At 40.4% G+C, this 21,829-nt stretch overlaps 1 protein-coding gene across 1 annotated transcript; it reads right to left on the bottom strand.

The window, feature by feature from the left end:
- Positions 1-1,243: 1,243 nt before the first annotated feature.
- Positions 1,244-21,566, bottom strand: CNRIP1 (cannabinoid receptor interacting protein 1). The gene is made up of 3 exons (XM_022597298.3): positions 20,986-21,566; positions 18,745-18,895; positions 1,244-2,312 (listed from the first exon to the last, which is right to left on the bottom strand). Exons 1-3 carry the CDS (start codon positions 21,162-21,164, stop codon positions 2,148-2,150), a joined length of 495 nt encoding a protein of 164 aa, XP_022453006.1. The 5' UTR covers positions 21,165-21,566; the 3' UTR covers positions 1,244-2,147.
- Positions 21,567-21,829: the final 263 nt, after the last annotated feature.

Genomic DNA, 21,829 nt, shown 5'->3' with positions numbered 1-21,829 from the left:
GCAGCAGTTAATAGACACTATCGTTTTTGAAAAACAAGCGAATTGAGAAGCATACTCCTCTCTTTTAACACCGCTCGCGATTAGCCCAAATCCAAGGCATTACTGCACCCTGCTGGAAGCACAGCCTCATTGCAGGTAAGTAACACAGGTGCAGAGGGTTTGGGGCCAGCCTTCCAAATTCATTTCCACAAGAAACTGATTCTTTGCAATAGTCCCATTAACCTTGCATATTCTTACATGGAAGGTTCACAGGCAGCAAAAAAACAAATCCCCAACTAACTTTTTCCAACCCAATAGGATTTGTGCTTCCCAAGTGAACATTACAATATTGTTACCTTTCAAGAGAATGTTTCTTTGCTTCTTAGGGAATTCATCCTCAATCTACATGGAGTACAGGCTTTGTGCCAGGTACCTTGCAGTGCCTGGGAGCAGGCAAGGAGGTCTCCATCCTGATGCACATGCACTGTTACAGCACCACATCCTAAAGCTGCTCAGCTATATAGGTGGCTGATAGGGGTGTGGTCACCCTGGAAGGAGGAATGGAGAGAGGACAGGAACAAGCATTTTTTGATTGTCCACCAAGAGCCCAAGCCTGTGCTAGCTTTGTTGCAGCCGGTAGAGTATTCCCTGTTTAATGGTCAGAATTGATCTATGAGTTAAGTGTGCTATTTCTACTCCAGGTATATCCCCCTCACCCTGCAACATAGATGGTGGTCTTGTAACAGAGAAGAACAAACCTGACTCCATATTGGATCTATTCCTTTAGCTCTAATCCTTGTGCTCTGTTGCCTGTGCTTGGTCATGCTGGCTCTGCACCTTTGGTAAAAGAATGTTGCCTATAGTCTGAAATATACAGGATAGCCCATTCTCAAGGCTCTGACCTTTAAAAGTGTAACACTTTCCCAATCATAGAGAGATTAAAAAATTGCAGAAGAGAAAATAACATTTGTTTTGTTGGAGGTTTACAGGAACATCGTGACCTGACCTACATGGACAGCTGCAAGAACAAAGGATTCCGGCACCAAGAAGTTTGCAACAAACAGCCACACCACCTCCCCTTTTAATATAAAAGATGCCTGAATTCTAATCTTTGGGACAGTAGTCCACCATCTACCTGGTCTGCTGGCTTTCCGAATAAAGTCGTTATTCTGTGCCCCTCCACCTCATCTCTTGATTTACTGACCTGTCGTGTGGTGAGTGGTACCTGCCTGGATTCAGTAGCAATCTTAGTAGAGCTGGCCTGGGGCAGAGGTCCACCTGCTAGACAGATATTGCCCAAATTAAGAAGGCAAGTCAAGGATGATTTTCAATGCCTTTATTAAGAAATATCAAAAGTTGATTATAGTTCCATACACAGTTTTACAAAGTTCAAGTGGAGGGGAATGTAGGGAGGCCATCAGCATGCCTGTTTGGACACCACAGTCACTTGCCAAAGAGTTAACCCTGTCACTTTGGTCACCTTGTTTAACAGTGGTCCACACAAGGCTCGTTCCCACTTCCACTAGGCCACAGCACAATACCTTACATTATTTGAGTTGTAATACGTTATAAACACTTCTTAAATATTTGTCCTTTTCTTTCGTCATTATTCTTCCCTGAAATAGCCGAGCTGTTTATAGAAAGCACAACACTTGAGTCCCATTGACTGCTGCTTGCATCACATTTTCACAAAGGCTACTTTGACACAGATGGAAAACATCCCAAGTTACATGTTACCCTTGCACACTTGGGATGGAACCCAAGCACACTGTTATTTTTTATTTAACATTTAACAAAAAAGAGGGAAGCACTCAACTTGGAAACAAAACAGCACAGTCATTCAGTGGAAAAGTTAAGTGTGGGACACAGCCTGCGGATTCCACAGAGCTCCTCCAAGTGGCCACCAGCGTGACCAAGAACAACTGGAGGCAGGAACACCAACACAGAATACAGAAAGGGAGTCTCTCGGGCAGGGTACATCATGACCTTTTATGTCAGGGACATTGCATCAGAAGGGAATTACACATTCAGAATAATCAGGGCTAGTAGGTAATTGGCACCCAATGGGAGACAGCAACGGAGTGGTGTGCCGTGGTGAAGGCTTGTGCTGGGTTATCTAAAAGTGGATCTTCGAAGAGACTGTCCAACAGCATCAGAAAGCGCCATCTTCAGAGGAAGGACTCCTTGTTCACCCACATGAGACTGCGGGTCTCATTGGGCTTGCATTCGTACTCAATGACGGAGAAGGGGCTTCCCCACTGGCAGTGATCTCGCTTGTGGTAATTGTAAAACTTGACCTGCCACACCGTCTCGAAGGTCCCAATGTCAGTGAACTGAGGGAAGAGAAACACGCCCCATCAAAACCTCATTCTGCCATGAGCAAACATAAGAGTTGATGTTCGTGAAAGAGATATAATAGGGAAGAACAAATCTGACTCCATATTAGATCTGTTTCTTTTACTTCAACCTTTGTATTCTATTGCTTTTGCTTCGAGTTAAGAATGTTGCCTATAGCCTGCAATATACAGGACGGCCCATTCTCAAGGCTCTGACCTTTAAGAGTACAACACTTTCCCATTCACATAAAGATGAAAAGTGCAGAACAGAAAATAACATTGGTCTTGTTGGAGGTTTACGGGAACATCGTGACCTGACCTACATGGACAGCTGCAAGAACAAAGGATTCCTGCACCAAGAAGTTTACACCAACCAACTCCCCCTTCACCCCTGCCCCTCACCTTTTAGTATAAACGAAGCCTGAATTCTGACTGGGGTAAGATGGTTCTCTAGGACATTAGTCGGCCACCTTCTCAGTCTGCTGGTTTTCCAAATAAAGTTCCCCCAATAACTTGTCTCCCGACTTGCTGCCTGTCATGCAGCGAGCAGAGTGACTTTAGACTTAGTAACAGATGTACTGTGTAATGAGGTGTAACCTGTGTAATGACTCCAGGCTCTTGTGGTCTGAAAGTTTAGGCCCTTAGTCTAATGAACTATCTTCCTTTATTATGAGAGAGGTTTTCCTGAAAAGCTGTCTGTAAACCATTTATTTCTCTATAAAATCTTATTCCCATCCCACTCATGGCATTTGTTATCATATTGCCTTTAAATACAAATAACTCCCCAAACGTGTCTGTTTCCCATATTTAGGTTCTGGAAACTTCTCTTAGAATCTCAGAATTTCAGAGGTTGCCGCAGAAGGGAGATTGGGAAGACAAGAGAGGGAATGGTGTTTAATGATTGTCTTTGGTTTCTTTTTCGAAAAATAGCTGTACAAAATAACATGTGCACAACCACACGAAACAAAAGCTACAACTGCCCTCCCATCACTAATTTCAATTCCAGGGAAAACTATGTTATCGGAAGCATTTGTTTGTTAAAGACCCTACTTTAACTTTCAAATACTATTGAGTGTTTATAAGCCATGCCCATGTCTCAGGTTCTGATTTTACATTACCCAAAACCCTATGTGAGTACCTACTGTGTGCCTCGTACATAGAAAAATTTGTATAAGGCGTGATCCTTTGCTCTCAAGAAGTTTGCATTCCACTTCCAGAAGGCAGGCCCTGCAAACACTGCACGGAATTCTACGGAGTCCTGAGCACACAATTCTCATGTAGCTGAGAAGAGGGCACAGAATACCCTAGAGGCCATTGGGCAGGGGCTCAAGTGGCCTGTAGGGTAGCCTGACCCTGCCACTGCCTCCTGGAGCTATTTAGGGGATGTGGCAGTAAACAGCATGATGCCTGTCGTTATTTTCTCCTCTGACCCACCCCCCGTCACGGGAAGAGGCCAGGCCTGACTTAGCAGGGTTCTTAGACTTGTCAGGAGCCAGAAGACATCGTGGGGGAGGGCTGTGAGCAATAGGAGCCTTATGCTTGCGGCTGCTACAGGAGGAGGGAGATCAGGTGCTCCCCAGATAGCCTTCCAAGATGCTCTCAAAATCATAGCCTGCCCCATTGCCTCATCCTGCTAATCGGACCCTAAAACAAGGTATGGCTTGCCTTTGAGAAATCTGCTTGACCTGAAACAGTAGGTGATATACCTAGAGTCCACAAATCTTCTCCCAGGTAAGAAAATGAAGGATCTCTTTTTAGAGAGTCATAGCTTAAAGACCTGTGCACATATATGCAGCTTTATTCACAAAAGCCCCAGCCTGGAATCAACCCAAATGTTTCATCATTCACCTGGTGATAGACACATTTTGGTATATCAGTAAAATGGCTTTTTACTCAATAGTAGAACATACTGATTCAGGCAGCAACAGTGATGGATCTCAAAGACATGCTGAGCAAAAGAATCTAGACCCCAAAGAATACATGTACTATATGATTCCATTTATATATATATATATATCCATATAACTTATAGTGATAGAATATAATCTATGCTGACAGGAAACATCTGTGGTTACCCAAGTTACCTCGGGTAGGAGGAGGGAATTGATGATTGATGAAAATGTGCAAGAGGAAACTTTTTGGGGTAATGGAAACATTTTACATCTTGATTGGGGTGGTGGTTACAAGAGTATATGTATGTGTTTGTTAAAACTCATTGATCAGTGTACTTAAAACGGGTACATTTATTATATGTAAACTATACAATAAAGTTGATTAAAAATTAGAACTATGGATTTTTAGTGAGCACCAAGGAAACGGGTATTCTGAACACTGCCAGTGGGAACTGAATTACATAGCCTTCCGGAAGGGTAATTTGTATCAAGTAAAGGTGTGAACATACTTGGGTCCAGTAATTTCACTTATAATTTATCTTAAGAATACCACAGGGTTTCGAGTAGTGAAAAATTGAACACTAACTTTCCATCCTTAATTAATTATGGCATATGTGTATAGTGGAATACTATGTAACAATTCTAAATGTAAATATTTAATAAAATTTTTCTAGTATATTCTATATTGTCACCTGAACTAAGCAGAGTACCAACAAGACTGTCTAGTGTTAATTCCATTAAAATTACACATGTGAATGCTGATGGAATAAGTTTTATTTTCTTCTATGTACTTATTTGTACTTTAAAAATTTAATGATTGAATTTTACTTTCATAATCAGAAAAAATGTTAAGCCAAATTGTAAGTATTTACAAGTATTACCAAATAGCTAATATCCTTAATATAAAATATATGAATTAACTAGTAAGAACTACTAAGAACATATGGATAAAACTGGACAGTTCATTAAAAACTTGGCTAACATCTGAAAAATATTCAAATGTAATATTATTAGTAATTAAAGAAATACATACTTTACAGAGATATTATTCACCTATCAGCTTAGCAAACATTTCCAAATACTGGAAGCAATTTAAGCATCCAACTTCAGGAAATTATTATGAAAATGGTGAAATATCTGTACTATGAATTTATATAATCACTAAACAGGAATTTAGTTTTAATGATGAAAGAAAATGATTACAATTTTAACAGAAAAAAGATTAAAACACTTTATATACATTATGAGTTCAAATACACAAAATAAGATGTATAGAGAAAAGAAAATGAAAAAATATTAACAATAGCTCTCTAAGAAATTGTTTTTATATCTTTTCTACTTAGGTTTTCTGCAATAAATAGTTACTTTTATAATCAGAAAGAATATTTTAAGTGGTGAAATGCATCTATCACCCCTGAAAAATTAACATATATATCCCTTGAACCCTAGGGATTTAATAAATTCTATTAAGGATACATATATGCTAATGAAAATATTACAACTTTGTTTACAATAGGGTAACGGTGGTAATAATAAACCGACATCTCATTTTACAAATCACCAAGATGACATTATTATTTTTGACCAGCACAGGACACTGTACATTTTAAGTGCAACTGAATTAAATTAAGTTATAAAAATATTTTACAAACACCAGCTAAACTTTTGAGGGAGCAGCTTGATATCAGGCTAGGTAAGTGGGAAAGACAATACCTTTTTTGAAACAGATATAAATAAAAGTTGGTCACAAAAACAAACAAACAAAGATGATCACGACCACAGGCAAAAAAAAAAAACAAAACAAAAAGCCTTAAGGCACTACACTTACACCTGAATGACCTTAAAATTAATAAAGTCTCAATCTAAGAGTTCTCAGTAACACAGGAGACCAAAATAGAAGTCTGTTGACAGCAAGTCACAGCTAAAGATATGGGATGTTTAGGTGCTTCTACTTTGTTTCTCTGTTATTAATGTTGGACCCAAGGTCTTATTAAAGTAAACTTAACTGCTGCTAAATAGGCATATGTCTTCCTCTCTCCCACACCTTAGTTGTTTTAACTTCCCATTAACCTTCTTCCTATTCTTCCTTCTAGAGTTCTATTTCCTGGGCATCTCTCTACCTAACTCAGGATTTCTTCTCTTCTGGCTAAGAACAGATGTGCTATCCAAAGCTGACATTACTCTTGAAGAACAGAGGAAGCAACTACAAGCTCTCCATTCCCTCCCAACCCATCTGTGCCTTCCAAGGAAAATTCACCCAGGCAGGCTCCCAGGTAATGCAATTATACATGGCGTAATTCTGTGCATTTAATAGCTCTTTTCTTTTTTTTTTTTTTTTTTGCGGTACGCGGGCCTCTCGCTGTTGTGGCCTCTCCCGTTGCGGAGCACAGGCTCTGGACGCGCAGGCCCAGCGGCCATGGCTCACGGGCCCAGCCGCTCTGGGGCACGTGGGATCTTCCCGGACCGGGGCACGAACCCGTGTCCCCTGCATCGGCAGGCGGACTCTCATCCGCTGCGCCACCTGGGAAGCCCAGCTCTTTTTTTTTTTTAATACAATTACTTTCACATATGTCATTCCACACTGGTGTTGTGACTGGTTTTAACATCTCCATTTTAAGGATGAAAGAACTAATATTCAGAGAGGTTAAGTGAGTTGGCCTAGGTCTACACCGTGCAGCCAGCTAATGCTAGAGGCAGGTCAAGAAGCTAGGTTTCCTAATTCCTATCTAGAAACTATAATCAATGTACCAAATTATTTATATAAGCAAATGAGCTAAAAGGTACTGAACGGTTTTTCTTTTTTCTCCCTGAGTGAGAAGAACATCTATGAACTGCCGTGTGTAGAGTGCTTTAGGACACTACTATGGACTGAACGTTTGTAGCTCCCCAAAATTCATATGTTGAAGCCTAAATCCCCAACGTGATGGTATCTGGAAGTGCGGCCTTCCAGAAGTAATTAGGGTGTGAAGATGGAGCCCTCATGAATCGGATTAGTGTCCCCTATAAAAATAGACACGAGAGGGATGATCTCTCTCTTTCTCTGCTTTCCTTCATGTGCGAACACAGCAAGAAAGCAGCTGTCTGTGAATCAGAAAGATTGTTCTCACCAGATACCAGGTCTGCTGGCACCTTGATCTTGGACTTCCAGCCTCCAGAACTGTGAAAAATAAATATGTGCTGTTTAAGCCACCCAGTCTATTCTGATACTGACACTCTACTACGTACCTGGACATTTTATTTGCCCTAGTGTTCTTACAAGTTGCAAGGCTTGGTACACTTTTATTTCACAACCAATGTGAAAGAGAACCCATCAGCTTCCAAAGAGAGGAGACTCATTTGTTGTGCTCAGTAACAAATGAGGAATCTGAAGAACTTGTTTTAAACAATTTCCAGGGTGGTCTTACAACCAGATGCCCTAGAATCCCCAGAGTACTTCTCTCTACTCACCATTCCACCCAAATCCACTGAAGACATGTGAAATTCACCAAGAATAGAGTCACTTAGAAATCCACTGACTTGGGAGCACAGAATGAGATTATATTGATAGAGACATGATGTTATTTCCTTAGTAAATAAAATCAGTATAAATAAGCATCTTGGGGCTTCCCTAGTGGCGCAGTGGCAAATCGAGGCAACACAGCTTAACCATCCATGTTACAAATAAGTTTTTCACCAACCATCATTTGCCTTTTAATTTAAATTGCCTTTTAAGGAAAATTTAACTTTGTTTACAATGTTTAACAGGAATTTTACACTTATGTAATCAAAGCTTTCCATTTTCACCTTTGGATTTCTTCCATTTCTTTAAGGTTTAGATTAATTCTTTTCATTTTGATTTTTTACAAAGCTGACTTTTTACAGATAACCCTGGGATCCATCTGAAATATCTTTTTGAAGTATGGCATCCAGAAAGAACAGCAGTGATGTTTCCTCCAAATAGCCAATTACCCTAGCATCATTTAGCCAATGATTTATAAAAATCTGACAAACTACTCTGAGGTAACCTTAGACTCGTAAGAAGTTGCTTTGGTGTACCTTTAATTCAGCTTCCCTTGCTGGATTCACCTACTTGACTAACTGCATTTACTTGGGGATCTCAAGACTTCCTTATTACCTGTGAAAGTGGTTGTGTCTGTAATTTACAATACTTAAGCTTGACAAAAGTCATAAAATAGTGTTAAAACATATGTAAGGCTTTCATCACTAGAATGAAATTTTCAATTAACATTATAGTTGCTGACTTGATCAGGAAACCTTCTCTAATTTCAATTAATAATAATTCTAGGACTTCCCTGGTGGCACAGTGGTTAAGAATCTGCCTGCCAATGCAGGGGACATGGGTTCGAGCCCTGGTCCGGGAAGATCCCACATGCTGCAGAGCAACTAAGCCCGTGCGCCACAACTACTGAGCCTGCGCTCTAGAGCCTGCGAGCCACAACTACTGAGCCCGCACACCACAACTATTGAAGCCCGTGCACCTGAAGCCCGTGCTCCACAACAAGAGAAGCCACCGCAATCAGAAGCCCGCGCACCACAACAAAGACCCAATGCAGCCAAAAAATAAATGAATAAAAATTTTTAAAAATAATACTAATTTCAATTGTAATAGAATCACGTATTACAGATAAAATACAAATGCATGGCCAATGCTCACACCAAAAGCTGTGCGATCACTGTTGGAACAATCATTCACCTGCTTCTTCTAGAGTGGAAATTATATTTAAGAGCCTAGGCTTTGCTGCTGGGACTCATAAAATGCTAAATACCAGCTTACATCTTTCGGAAAATGATGTACAGTATAAACATATAAATCAAGTTTGAATAAGAGGAAAGTTAAATCTCATAAAATCCAAAACTATGGGAAAACCAAAATAGACTGTCAACTCTGTGGAAAAAATAACCGTCTTCATTTTAAAAGAAGAAATCATAACAGAAAATGAAAATTTTTAATGTAATTATATTTCTACACAATGGAAAATAAAAATAAAGCGATAGTGAGAGAAATATGACAGATACGACAGACTGTTTATCTTTATTAGGAGTCTGAGTTTTTAAAAAAATAATTTCCAACAGAAGTATTGATGAAACATGAAAGAATAATATACACAAGGAGAAACAAAATTAAATTAACATGTAGAAATGTTCATTCTTGTGATAGTGAAAAGTAAAATAGAAAATCTATTTTTTTAAAGTAATTCTCAATGATGTCATAATTTTAACAAAGCCAGTAGACTTTATTGCTAGTAACATTGTAAAATGGTATGTACATCTTAAAAAAAAAAAAAAACCCACCAAAAAGGCCATATGTGGGAACAGCCATAAAGATTCAGTTCTTTTGACCAAGTATTTTTACTCAGATTGAGGTAACTATATGCACAAAACTTTACATTATAGCACTTTTTATGATGGGACAATCAATACAGCTAATATCTGGGTAAGAGTGTAATCATTATGATATATTGTGATAGACTCTTATGTTACCCTTAAAATTATAAAAATGAATATGTAGAAAGTTGTACAAAATATGTATTAAAAGCTATTGCAACTACAGAATGTATATATGTGGAAGGTAATCTGAAAATGAGCCATACCAAAATGTAGGGATTACTGGTGCTTTAAAAGTTTATGCACATTTCTGAACCTTGTCATGATATATTACAATTTTTTTAAGAAAATCATGCAAAGCCCTTGAAATGCTGGGATGCATCCCCACACTTCTCTGTGAGTCTGTGCCCAACCAGAAAGGAATCCTACCTAAATTTATGGGATTTCAGTCCTATTTGGTGTGATCCTAAATGACAGTATTTGAGACTCTGACTTTCTTCAGCAAATAATTAGTACCACACCCCTAAAGGTAAGTTTGTAATTTTCACACCATGTTAGGGCTGACGGTGGTCTCAGTGATCAGATAGTGGAATCCACCTATTTGCATTGAGGAAACAGGCCCATTGAATGAAGGTTTGCCTGGGATCACAGTTAATTACAGAAGTAGATGGCATCCCAATACCTTCATAACTTCCAGTTCTAATTCTGACATTCCAGACGTTTCCTCAGGCACCCATAGCACCGATGTTTCCCTTGGTGAAGAATGTAAATTTAATAATCCAGGAGCTTCCTGCTTAATTGATTGCATTTACCTGGATATTTCAATGTTTTGGTGTTGTCTGTGAGAATGGGGTATGTCCATACTTTTTAAAACTTAAGTTTGAAATATTGGTAACTTAAAAACATTGTAGGATAATGATGAAGGCTAGCTGAAAGCTTCACCACTAGAATGAACATTTGAATTTAACAGAAGAGCCGCTGACATGATCAGGAAACCTCTAATTTCAATTGTTTTCCTTAGAATCAGCCTATTACAAATAAGATACAAATGCATGGCCAATGCTCAAACCAAACGCTGTGTGATCATTGTTGGAACAATCAACTATCAATCACCTGCTTCTTCTAGAGTGGAAATTATATGGAAGAATCTAGGTTTTACTGTTGGGACTCAGGATTCATTAGTTACAGCATAGAGATCCTTGTCACTACAACATCCTCCCAAAGCATCTAAAGGCTCTCCAACCTTTCAGCCGTGCCTGGACAGGCAATCCAGACTTATGGTGAGTAAGAAAATCTTTCGTTTCATGACTCGGTCTAAATCATTCTCACATTAAAAAAATAACTTTGTTTCATTCTCATTCAAAATTATGTAGAAGTTCTCACTTTACAGATCCAATTAAGAAGTGTTTAATTGAGTTCTTTCTAAAATAAGTTAATCTTCCTCCCTAGGGTTCTGTTTACACCTATAGCAAAAGAAGTAGGACTCCACCCTTCTAAAACCAGAGCAAGTTATACCTCTGGTCCCCTCAGCCCATACTGGTTCCAGGGAGAAGGGGAGGTCTGCTCTCCTGCTCTGTGACCACCTGGAAGATGGGGTACAGTCTCATCTATGGTGACCGCTCCTGCACTTGACCCAGTGCTCAGTGCCAGTTCAGTGAAAGAATGGACAACTTCAAGTTAGCTCACTGGCCCTTGGGCTCTCATTAACATTCTGACAGATGGCCAATAGGCACATGAAAAGATGCTCAACATCACTAGCTATCAGAGAAACGCAGATCAAAACTGTAATGAGGACCACTTCATACCAGTCAGAATAGCCATCATTAAAAAGTCTACAAATAACAAATGCTGGAGAGGGTGTGGAGAAAAGGGAACCCCTGTACGGTTGGTGAGAATGTAAACTGGTGCAGCCACTATGGAAAACGGTATGGAGGTTCCTCAAAAAACTGAAAATAGAACTACCACATGATCCAGCAACCCCACTCCTGGGCATATACCCAGACAAAACTATAATTTGAAAAGATAAATGCACCCCTATGTTCATAGCAGCACTATTTACAATAGCCAAGACATGGAAACAACCTAAATGTCCATTGACAGTGAATGGATAAAGAAGATGTGATATATATATATATATATATATATATATATATATATATATATACACACACATACATACATACATACATACACACAATGGAATATTACTTAGCCATCAAAAAGAATGAAATAATGCCATTTGCAGCAACATGGATGGACCTAGAGGTTATCATACTAAGTGAAATAAGTCAGAAAGAGAAAGACAAATACCATACGATGTCACTTATACGTGGAGTCTAAAATACTATACAAATCAACACATCTATGAAACTGCAGCCTCACAGGTATAGAGAACAGACTTGTGGTTGCCAAGCGGGAGGGAGAGTAGGGGAGGAAAGGAATAGGGGTTTGGGATTAGCAGAGGCAAACTATTATATATAGGATGGAAAAACAACAAGGTCATACTGTATAGCGTGGGGAACTATATTCAATATTTTGTGACAAACCATAATGGAAAAGAATATGAAAAAGAATATATATATCTATATATATGTATAACTGAGTCACTTAGCTGTACAGAAGAAATCAACACAACATTGTAAATCAACTATACTTCAACAAAATTTTAAAAAATAAACAAAAATAAAATTCTAATAACTTTATTTTTTTTATTAATTAATTTATTTTTGCTGTGTTGGGCCTTCATTTCTGTGCGAGGGCTTTCTCTAGTTGTGGCAAGCGGGGGCCACTCTTCATCGCGGTGCACGGGCCTCTCACTATTGCAGCCTTTCTTGTTGCGGAGCACAGGCTCCAGACGCGCAGGCTCAGTAGCTGTGGCTCACAGGCCTAGTTGCTCCGCGGCATGTGGGATCCTCCCAGACCAGGGCTCGAACCCGTGTCCCCTGCATTAGCAGGCAGATTCTCAACCACTGCGCCACCAGGCAAGCCCTCTAATAACTTTAGTATTTGCAGTTCTGCTTCGAGTTAATGTTTCCTTTCAACTCTAATTACATATGCTATTCTCGATACACTACGGTAGAAGGACACTTATTTGATTTAAAAGAGATTTATTTTGATCCACCAGCCCTTTGTTGGATGTGTGATCTTCAAATATTTTCCTAGAAGTCTAAAAATACCTTTTAAAATGTGTTTCTGTAGAAATGGATGATTTCCTCAGAAAAACAACTAAAATTGACTCAGTAAAATCTTCAAAGCCCCCCAAGGGCAAACATTATGGACTAAGTTGAAAGTTAGGGATATTCCTTCCAAATACCATTATTTTGGATCCTGACTTTTATGGGGAAATTCTGTCAGACTTTCAAGTAACAGCTAAGTCCTATGCTATGTAAATTGTTTCAGAGCACAAACTATGAAAATGTGCCCAATTCATTTTATTAAGTTATTTACCCTAACACCACATCTTAAATGGTGAAGAACCTTCTAATTGTCCTTTGCCTATCTCCTACATATTGCTACTAGACCGATTTTGACAACATGCAAATCTTGTCACATTACCAGGAACTGGAAGTCCTACATTGAAATGTTTTTAAAAATGGGGAGTTGGTGGGTGAAACTTACATAGAGAATTATAAAATCTGACAAAATATAAACAAAAACTATTTGAAGGCTTTAAAAAGCAACTAAAAGCAGGACAGAAACCAGAGTTACCCTTGAAAGATCTCAACTATAACAGTTAAGAATTGTCCGTGCGGCTTTTTTGCTTGAGGGTACTCCCCAATCCCCTGGCAGTTCTGGCCCATGTAAATGGCAGCTTTACCTGCGAGAAGTGGCAGAAGACAGTGTTCAGGGCTGGCAGAGCAGCTGGAAATTTAGGGAGAAAATCCTGGAAACAAGAGAGCTACGGAAGCGGTGAGACCCAAAATCTGACTATAACTCTGCCATAATTCTTCCCTAACTGCTTGTATGGGCTGGTGGGAGGGGGCTTCTTCTGCTTGAAAAAGCAGACAAACCAGTAAAGAGTCTCTTTTTTTCTTTCTTTTCCAAACAACAGAAGTTTATTGTCTCACAGTTTGAGAGGTTAGATGTCCCAGATCAAGGTGTCAGCAGGGTTGGTTTCGTCTAAGAGAAGACTTTATTCTTGAAAGAGAAAATTATGCTGAATGAGATTTGTAAGTTCACTTTTTTTTTGTTTGTTTGTTTTGTTTTTCTAATTGAATGCGTTCCCAAACCTGAGAAGTTGGAGTCTTACTGGTTTGAAAGTATCAAAGCAAAGGGCTCAGGACTGGCAGAGCAGCTGGAAATTTAGAGAAACCTCAGGGTGGATGGATCCCAAAATCTTAGTATAAACTGTCCAATTCCTTGGCTGACTGCTAAACTCCACTGGAACAAGGGAACCAGGCTAGAAAAGCAGCAACTGGAAGTTGAAAAAAATTAAGCAGAGATAACAGCTGCTACCCTGCTGAGAAGACAGAATTTGTAGTTTGAGTCCAGCAATGTTACTAGAATTGCTAGAATTTAAAAAGAGACTAATCCTCAGAAGAATAAAAGAAACTAGAATCAATAATATATTATCTACAATGTTTAGTTTCTAATCAAATATTATCAAACATGTAACAAAACAGGAAAGCATGACCCACATTCAGGAAAAAAAGTCATTCCTACTCTAAATGGGGCCAGATACTGGATCTACCAAACAAGTATTTCAAACCAGCAATTATAAATATGCTCAAAGAAGTAAAGGGGCACATGGTCTCAATGAGCAAACATAGGGAATCTTGAGCGATGGAAACTATAGAAAATACAAATAAAAAACTCTAGAGCTGAAAAGTACAATGACAGAAAAAATTTCAGAAAATAAACACAAGAGTAGCCTGGGAATGGCAGAAGAAAAAACATCACTGAGCTTGAGGTATACATCAATAGAAATGATCTAATTTGAACAACCAATTTTCTTTTCTTTTAGGAAACTGGACAGGACTGTAAAGATCTGTGGGATAATACCAAGCTGTCCAATGTGTAATTGAGGAACTACAAGAAAAGAATAAAGTTGAAAAGAAATTTGAAACAAAATAACAGTTAAAAATACCCAAATTTGGAAGAACACTAACTTACAGATTCAAGAAATTCAGTGAGCCCCAAGAAGAAAAGATTCAAAGAAATGCACACTTCAGTGCATATAGTCCAACTATGGAAAACCGAACTGTACAATATACAAAGAGATCATTTTACTCTGTGTGTATATGTGTGTGTGTATAGCCTCAATTAAAATACCTTAATGCAAACAAAAGAAGGAAATAAATAATTAAGATAGGATCAGGGGACTTCCCTGATGGTCCAGTGGTTAAGACTCCAGGCTCCCAAAGCAGGGGAGCTGGGTTCGATCCCTGGTCGGGGAACTAAGATCCCACATACCACAAGTAAGCCCATGCGCTGCAACAAAGACACAGCACAGCCATAAATAAACAAACAAACAAACATACAAATAAAAACTAACTTTAAAAAAAGTTAGGATCAGAAATCAATGAAACAGAAAAATAGGCCAGTGGAGCATATGAACACAAAGCTGCGTTTTTGAAAAAGCCAATAAAATTGATAAATCTCTAGCTAGACTGGTTGGTGGGGGGGGGGAATGGCAAATTATTAATATCAAGAATGAAAGAGTGGACATCATTAGAGATCCTAAGACATCAAAGTATGGTGGAGGATTATTACCAACAACTTTGTGCCAACAAATTTGACAATTTAATTGAAATAAATGAATGATATCAAAGACCAATTACAAAAATTAACTCAAGGGACTTCCCTGGTGATGCAGTGGTTAAGAATCCACCTGCCAATGCAGGGGACACGGGTTCGAGCCCTGGTCCAGGAAGATCCCATATGCCACAGAGCAACTAAGCCCATGCGCCACAACTACTGAGCCTGTGCTCTAGAGCCCACGAGCCACAACTACTGAGCCTGCGTGCCACAACTACTGAAGCCCTCACGCCTAGAGTCCGTGCTCCGCAACAAGAGAAGCCGCCGCTATGAGAAGCCTGTGTACCGCAACGAAGAGTAGCCCCCGCTCGCTGCAACTGAGAAAGCCCGCGTGCAGCAACGAAGACCCAATGCAGCCAAAAATAAATTTATTAAAAAAATTAACTCAAGAAATAAAACCTGAATAGCCCAATATCAATTAAGGAAATTGAATTTGTAACTAAAAACCTTTAGACAAAGTGAAATGCATGCTTTTATTGGTGAATTCTATCCAACATTAAATAAGAATAATATTAATTCTATACAAACTCTTCCAGAAAACAGTAGAGTGAACAACTTTCCAAATAATTTTATGCAGCTAGTATTATTACTCTGATACCAAAAACCAGACAATGACAAGAAAAGAAAACCATAGACCAATATTCCTCAGGAACACAGATATAAAATCCTCAATAAAATGTTAATGAGGGACTTCCCTGATGGTCCAGTGGTTAAGAATCTGCCTTCCATTGCAGGGGACGCGGGTTTGATCTCTGGTCGGGGAACTAAGATCCCACATGCCATGGGGCAACTAAGTCCGTGCGCTACAACTACAGAGCCCAGCCGCAACGAAGAGCCCACGTGCCACAACTAAGACCCGCTGAAGCCAAAAATAAATAAATAAATATTTTTTAAAAAATGTATCATACATAGAAAAGCTTAGGGATTCTACCAAAAAAAATCCCGAACAACTATTAGGACTAATAAGTGAAATCAGCAAGGCCTCAGGATTCTAGATGAGTATAGAAAAAAATCAATTTTACTTCTACATACTAGTAATAAACCATTTATAGTAGCATTTAAATATGAAATACTTAATGGTAAATTTAACAAAGTACGTATAAAATCTGTACAGGGAACACTGTAATACATTATAGAGAGGAATTAAAGAAAACCTAAATAGGCAGATATATTCATGTATCAGAAGGCTCAATAATAAAGTGTCAAATCTTTCCAAACTGGCATATAGATTTAATGCAAACCCAATTAATACCCCATTTTTGGGAGAAATTGACAAGCTCATTCTAAAATCTATATAACAATGCAAAGGGCCTAGAATAGTCAAAATAACTGAGTAAACAAAGAGGGAAGATTTAGGCTATCTGATTTAAAGACTACATTATAGACCATGAAACAAAATTGTTTGGGCTCTTCTACGTCTTTTGCATTTCCAAATTTAAAAGATTGATATATAATTATGTAAAGTGACTGGAATTCTCATACATTGCTGGTTGAAATATGAAATGGTACAGCAGTCTGGATATTTCTTATATGGTTAAACATGTACTTACCATGTGACTCATTGAATCTCCTCTTAGGTATTTACTCAACAGAAATGAAAACATCCTCACTCTAAAACTCATACTCAAATATTCATAGCAACTTTATTCATAACCTCAAAAGCTGAAAACACCCCAGCTGTTCATTTATTGGCGAAGGGACAAATCAACTGTAGTATATCCTTCCCATGGAATACTACTCAGTGATAAAAGGAACCAACTATTTACGTGACAACTTATGCTACAATGACGTTATACAAGAACATTATGCTAAGTGAAAGAAGTCAGACACAATGCTACGATTCTATTTACATGAAATTCTAGAACTGTTAAAACTAAGTTATTGAGACAAAAAGGTCAGAGAGGGCTAAGCCTGGGGCCATCGATTACAGATGGGCCTGGAGGAATTTTCTGGGATGACAGAAATGTTCTATATTTTTGTTGGGGTGGTGATTATACAGTAGTTAAAATCTATGTAACTGAATACTTTAAATTGGTGTATTAATGTATTTACATACAATTTGTATGTAAATTGCTTATCAAAGTTGACTTACAAACCTTCAATGAATTCCCACAGGCATTAAGATAAATTCAATAAGGAAAGAAGGTCCTGTAACATCTAAACCCTACTTTCCTCTCCAGCTTAATCTTTATTTTTTTTTTAATTTTTAAAATTTTTATTGGAGTATAGTTGATTTACAATGTTGTGTTAACTCCGTCTTACTCTTGAGTCAGTCTCTGCCTCATTGTCTGCTCCAGCTATACAGGGCTTCTACTCATTCATTGAAACACATTCTGCTGTCCCCCAGCTGTTGATCCTTGTACCTCCTTTTTCCTCAAATGCTCCCTCTTCCCTCAACTCTTACATATCTTTAGTTCTTTCTCAAGAAAGCCATCCCCTAAATCTTGAGCTAGACTAAGACCCCTGGTATATATCCCAAGGGTACCACTACTGTTTCAGTACATTTTGTCTAATAACAATTATCTACTTTATTATTGATAATCATGTATAAAGTATGTTTTCCTCCTCTAGATAAGAAGCCCCATGAAGCCAGGGATATCTATTTTGTTCACCACTCTTCTCCCAGTGCCTGATATATATAGGAAATCCTTATATATTTGCCGATAAATCAACCAAACAAACAAAAATTTTAAAACCCTAAATGAAATATTAGCATATTACAAATAATAAATGACATTAAGTAGGGTTTATTTTAAGAAATAAATGGAAGTTTAGTATTTCAAAGTATATTTTATATTTATTCCATTAATATATCAAAGAAGAAAAACTACCTCCGTAGATGGGAAAAGGAATTAGAAGAAATTCAACACACCTCCCAATTAAAAAAAAATACCTCTTAGTGAACTAGAAACAGGATGCTTTAACATAATAAATATTTGAAACTAACATTGTATCTAACAGTGAAACCCTGGAGACAAGGATTACCACTATTAGTAGGCAACATTATTCTAGAAACATTAGCCAATGCAGGAAGGCCAGAAAAAAAAATCAAAAAATGACACAATTATATGTAGATTATGACTGTCTACCTGAAAAACCCAAGATCGAATGAAGAATTTTAGTAAGCAAGTTCAGTAAGGTGACCAATTACAAAATACACAAACACGTACTGTAAAAGCAATGTATTTAAAACAATGCAGCTTTGGCATAAGTGTAGACAGATCAATGGAACAGATTACAAAAATGTAGGGAGAGACTTAAGTTTTTGCCACATAAGAAATTACTATGAAACTGATCACTGGAGAAGCATGGATCATTTAATTAATTGTACTTGGACATTATGAACAAATATATTCGAATATGAAACCATGAATTGAAATAATGTTTCATATTTTCTTTTCCATGGTTTCCACTTGCCTTGGCACCACAGTCCAACAATCCCAAGTAGGCCTTACCGGCATGGTGATCTGGATGGGCTGCCGTTCTCCACTCTTGGTTGGGGCCACACCTTCTGTTTCATATGTTCCTGTATATACGATTCTGTCCCCATCAGGCTCTTTAGACTTCAGTTCCAGCGGGACAAGCACACCACCAATGGAAATGTTCCTGCAATGGACTTGAGTTGACCACATATGGTAGGAATTAGCTTAGGCACCCTGTCCTGGTCTGGACCACAACTCCAGGCAAAAACCCCATAGGGTGTGGCTAACAGAGACACTGTGGTGTGGCAGAAAGTTCTGAGAGTTTAGGGGGCTTGACTTACCCAGCTAACCAGTCATGTGACCCTAGGTCAACTACTTAATCTCTCTGGACTGACATCAATATTCTCATCCAAAGTACTTGCACAAGGCTGAGTTATACTCTGTCAATGGTCTTCCTCTTTAGTTTCTCATCTGTGGAGCTATTAAAAACCTACCTACACCCACCCCATCTCAAACCCCAGAGAATAGGATTCAGTTGGTCTGGGGTGTGGTTTGGGCACTAGAAAATTTATTTTAAGGTTGCATAGGTGATTCTAATGCACAGGTAGGATTGAGAATCACTGAACTAGTTCTCTAATGGTTTTTTTCTTCTGTTCCAACAATCAGGGGTCCCATAATTTGGGGTACTCTTCCTCAAGCCAGCCACACACCAAAAATTCTCACTGGCATCATTTCTTCATGTTAGGGTAATGGTTCTCAAAGTGTCATCCCTGGACCAGCAGTATCAGTATCACCTGCCAACCATCAGAAAGCAAATTCTTAAGCTCCACTCTAGATATAGTAAACTAGAGTTTACTACATCTAGGATGGGGCTCAGCCATATGTGTTTTAACGAGCCCTCCAGGTGATTCCGATGTAGACTCAAGTTTGAGAACCACTGGGTTAGGGCACTGAAAAACTTTGATAAAATTAAAGTGTAACAAAAAAAATAGTTTTATCATTAACACAAATTTGTTTTTACATTAACTTGAAAAATAGAGAACTATCTTGAAGGAAATAGAACAGATAACTTGGTAGAAGGGGTTTTGCCAGGAAAGAAGGGAAAGAAAAAGTCTGCATTATAACCAGATGCACAGAACATTGGGGAATGTGAGGATAACGGGTGCTTGGAGCTATCAGTGATGGGGACAAGTAAATGGACCAAGAGCATTAGACACAACTCAGGTTTGGCTTTAGGTCGTTCAGTTGGAGCCTGGCATCTAGAAGGCCAATACAAGTTTGTTGAATTAACAACTACTGGAGGACACTTAAGCTATAAAAGGTGTCAGGTGGATTCAAAGCCCTCTCCACCCCACCTCCCAAGCTCAGCCAAAGGTAGATACAGTACAGGATGGTTTATTTCCTCTTTCCACGCTGGACTTTACACCATGCTTACGTGGAAGCTGAGAGGTAAAGGGTTCCAGTCCTGGATACTTCCCCATAAGCTACTGCACCCTCCTACACTGACTTGCCAGCCAGAGCCTACTGGATGCATCAACCTCTGGTAGCAGAGAAGAGATAAACCTGCCACGAATAAATAAGTATAAAAAAACCATCCTTTTGTTGTCAGGATGTTGCTAATCACCAGGCTGAACAGACAATTCGGGAGAAAAAGAAAAACACCAGGCAAGGAAAACCGGGAAACTAGGCCTAAGCAGAGGAGGCTGCCTTCCGTCGTGCTCTTCCAGTTCCGGGGTCCCAGGCTCATAAGGGTTGATGGAGGAATGGGGAGCATCCCTCAGGAAGCCCCAATAATCACCCGCCCCCGACTTTACACCTCATTCCTCAGCCTTTCTCTTTCCTTCAGCCTCACAGAACGGGGCAGAGGACCGAGATTTTGGTAAGTGAACCCCGCGGCGAGCTTGTCCCCTCTGCCCCACCCCGGCCGCCTGCGGGTCCGCGCCGATGGCTGCACATAAGGGATGAAAATTCTACAAGGAAAGAAAAAGCCCCCAACCCCTGGCTTCCTGTCGCTGTTTTAAACATCCCACCCCGCGAGACGTGGAGGGAAGCGAGAACAGCGGAGACAGTAGTGTAAGGCAGAGGACGGGACCTAAGGTGCGGGGAGCTGACCTTATACCCGCCCCCCACTTCCTCCCCGCCAACCTCCTGGGCCCGCTGGGCGCGGTGCGAGGCAAGAGGTGCCCAGGAGAGGCTCAGGCTGTCCCGGGGGCCTCGGTCCACCCCGCGTACCCCAAGTGGGGCCGGTCAGCCGCTGCGCGCGCCCGCACTCACTCGACCTGCAGCGTGGTGGGCTTAATCTTCACCTCCACCTTGTAGGAGGAGCCCGTGAGCAGTTTGATGGTGCGGTTCTGGCCGAAGCGCTGCCCGTCCACCTTGTAGAAGACCGGGCCTTCGTTAGGCTGGATGCGCAGCGCGATGGAGAGGCGCACGAGGCCCGGCAGGTCCCCCATGGCTGGGCGCGGGAGGGCGGGCGCGGCGGCTCGGGGGGGGGGGGCGGAGGACTGCGCTGGCTGCGACCCGGCGGCTAGAGCGCGGTGGGCGGAGAGGAAGCGAGCGGAGGGAGAGGGAGGTGGTGGAGAGAGGCTGCGGCTAGGAGCCCGAGCCGTCGCGCCCGTCAGCCCCGGCTTCCGAGGAGCAGCTCCCGAGGCTGTGACCCCCCCGCCCCCCTTGGCGAGGAAGCGTGCCCCAGGGACAGCTCCGAGGTCCCGAGCTCCACCATCCCCCGCTTCCCGTGCCTCGCCCTCCGCGCACCAAGGGGCTCGCTCTGGCCCGCAGGCCGCGGGCTGCTCAGCGCAGCTGGGTGGGAGAGAGTTAATCCTGTTTACGCACTACAATCCCCTCCAGCTGGGGAAGAGGACATTTTGACTCCTCCTAGAGCGGCGCGGGGCGGGGGGAGGAGAGGATTGGGAGGGAGGGGGTAGGTCCTGGGTTTAAGTGGCACTACACCAAAGGGCGACACCTCGAAATCTGGACACCCCCTCTGTCAGCGAAGGACTGCGGATACCATTGCTTGCAGATCGAGCCCCAACCAGGCAGGAGGAGGCTGAGAGGCGAAAGGGAGACGGGAAGCGGGGCTGGAAACCGTTAGCCAGTGATTTTAATCTCAGGAAACATG

The sequence above is a fragment of the Delphinapterus leucas genome, chromosome 13, assembly GCF_059928025.1.
Source record: "Delphinapterus leucas isolate spDelLeu-1000000601 "Yukka" chromosome 13, BTC_Dleu_Yukka2, whole genome shotgun sequence".
NCBI classification, from domain to species: Eukaryota; Metazoa; Chordata; class Mammalia; order Artiodactyla; family Monodontidae; genus Delphinapterus; species Delphinapterus leucas.
Note: the sequence above shows the minus strand (reverse complement) of the source record. Positions and strands in the feature narration are given on the sequence as shown.

What these genes read in the sequence shown, in the direction of transcription:
- CNRIP1 (XM_022597298.3), bottom strand. Translation starts at nt 21,164, where the DNA reads ATGGGGGACCTGCCGGGCCTCGTGCGCCTCTCCATCGCGCTGCGCATC. An exon ending in CCCACCACGCTGCAGGTCGA is followed by an intron (nt 18,896 to 20,985) that starts GTGAGTGCGGGC and finishes AGTCCATTGCAG; the next exon opens with GAACATTTCCATTGGTGGTG. An exon ending in CCATCCAGATCACCATGCCG is followed by an intron (nt 2,313 to 18,744) that starts GTAAGGCCTACT and finishes CTCTTCCCTCAG; the next exon opens with TTCACTGACATTGGGACCTT.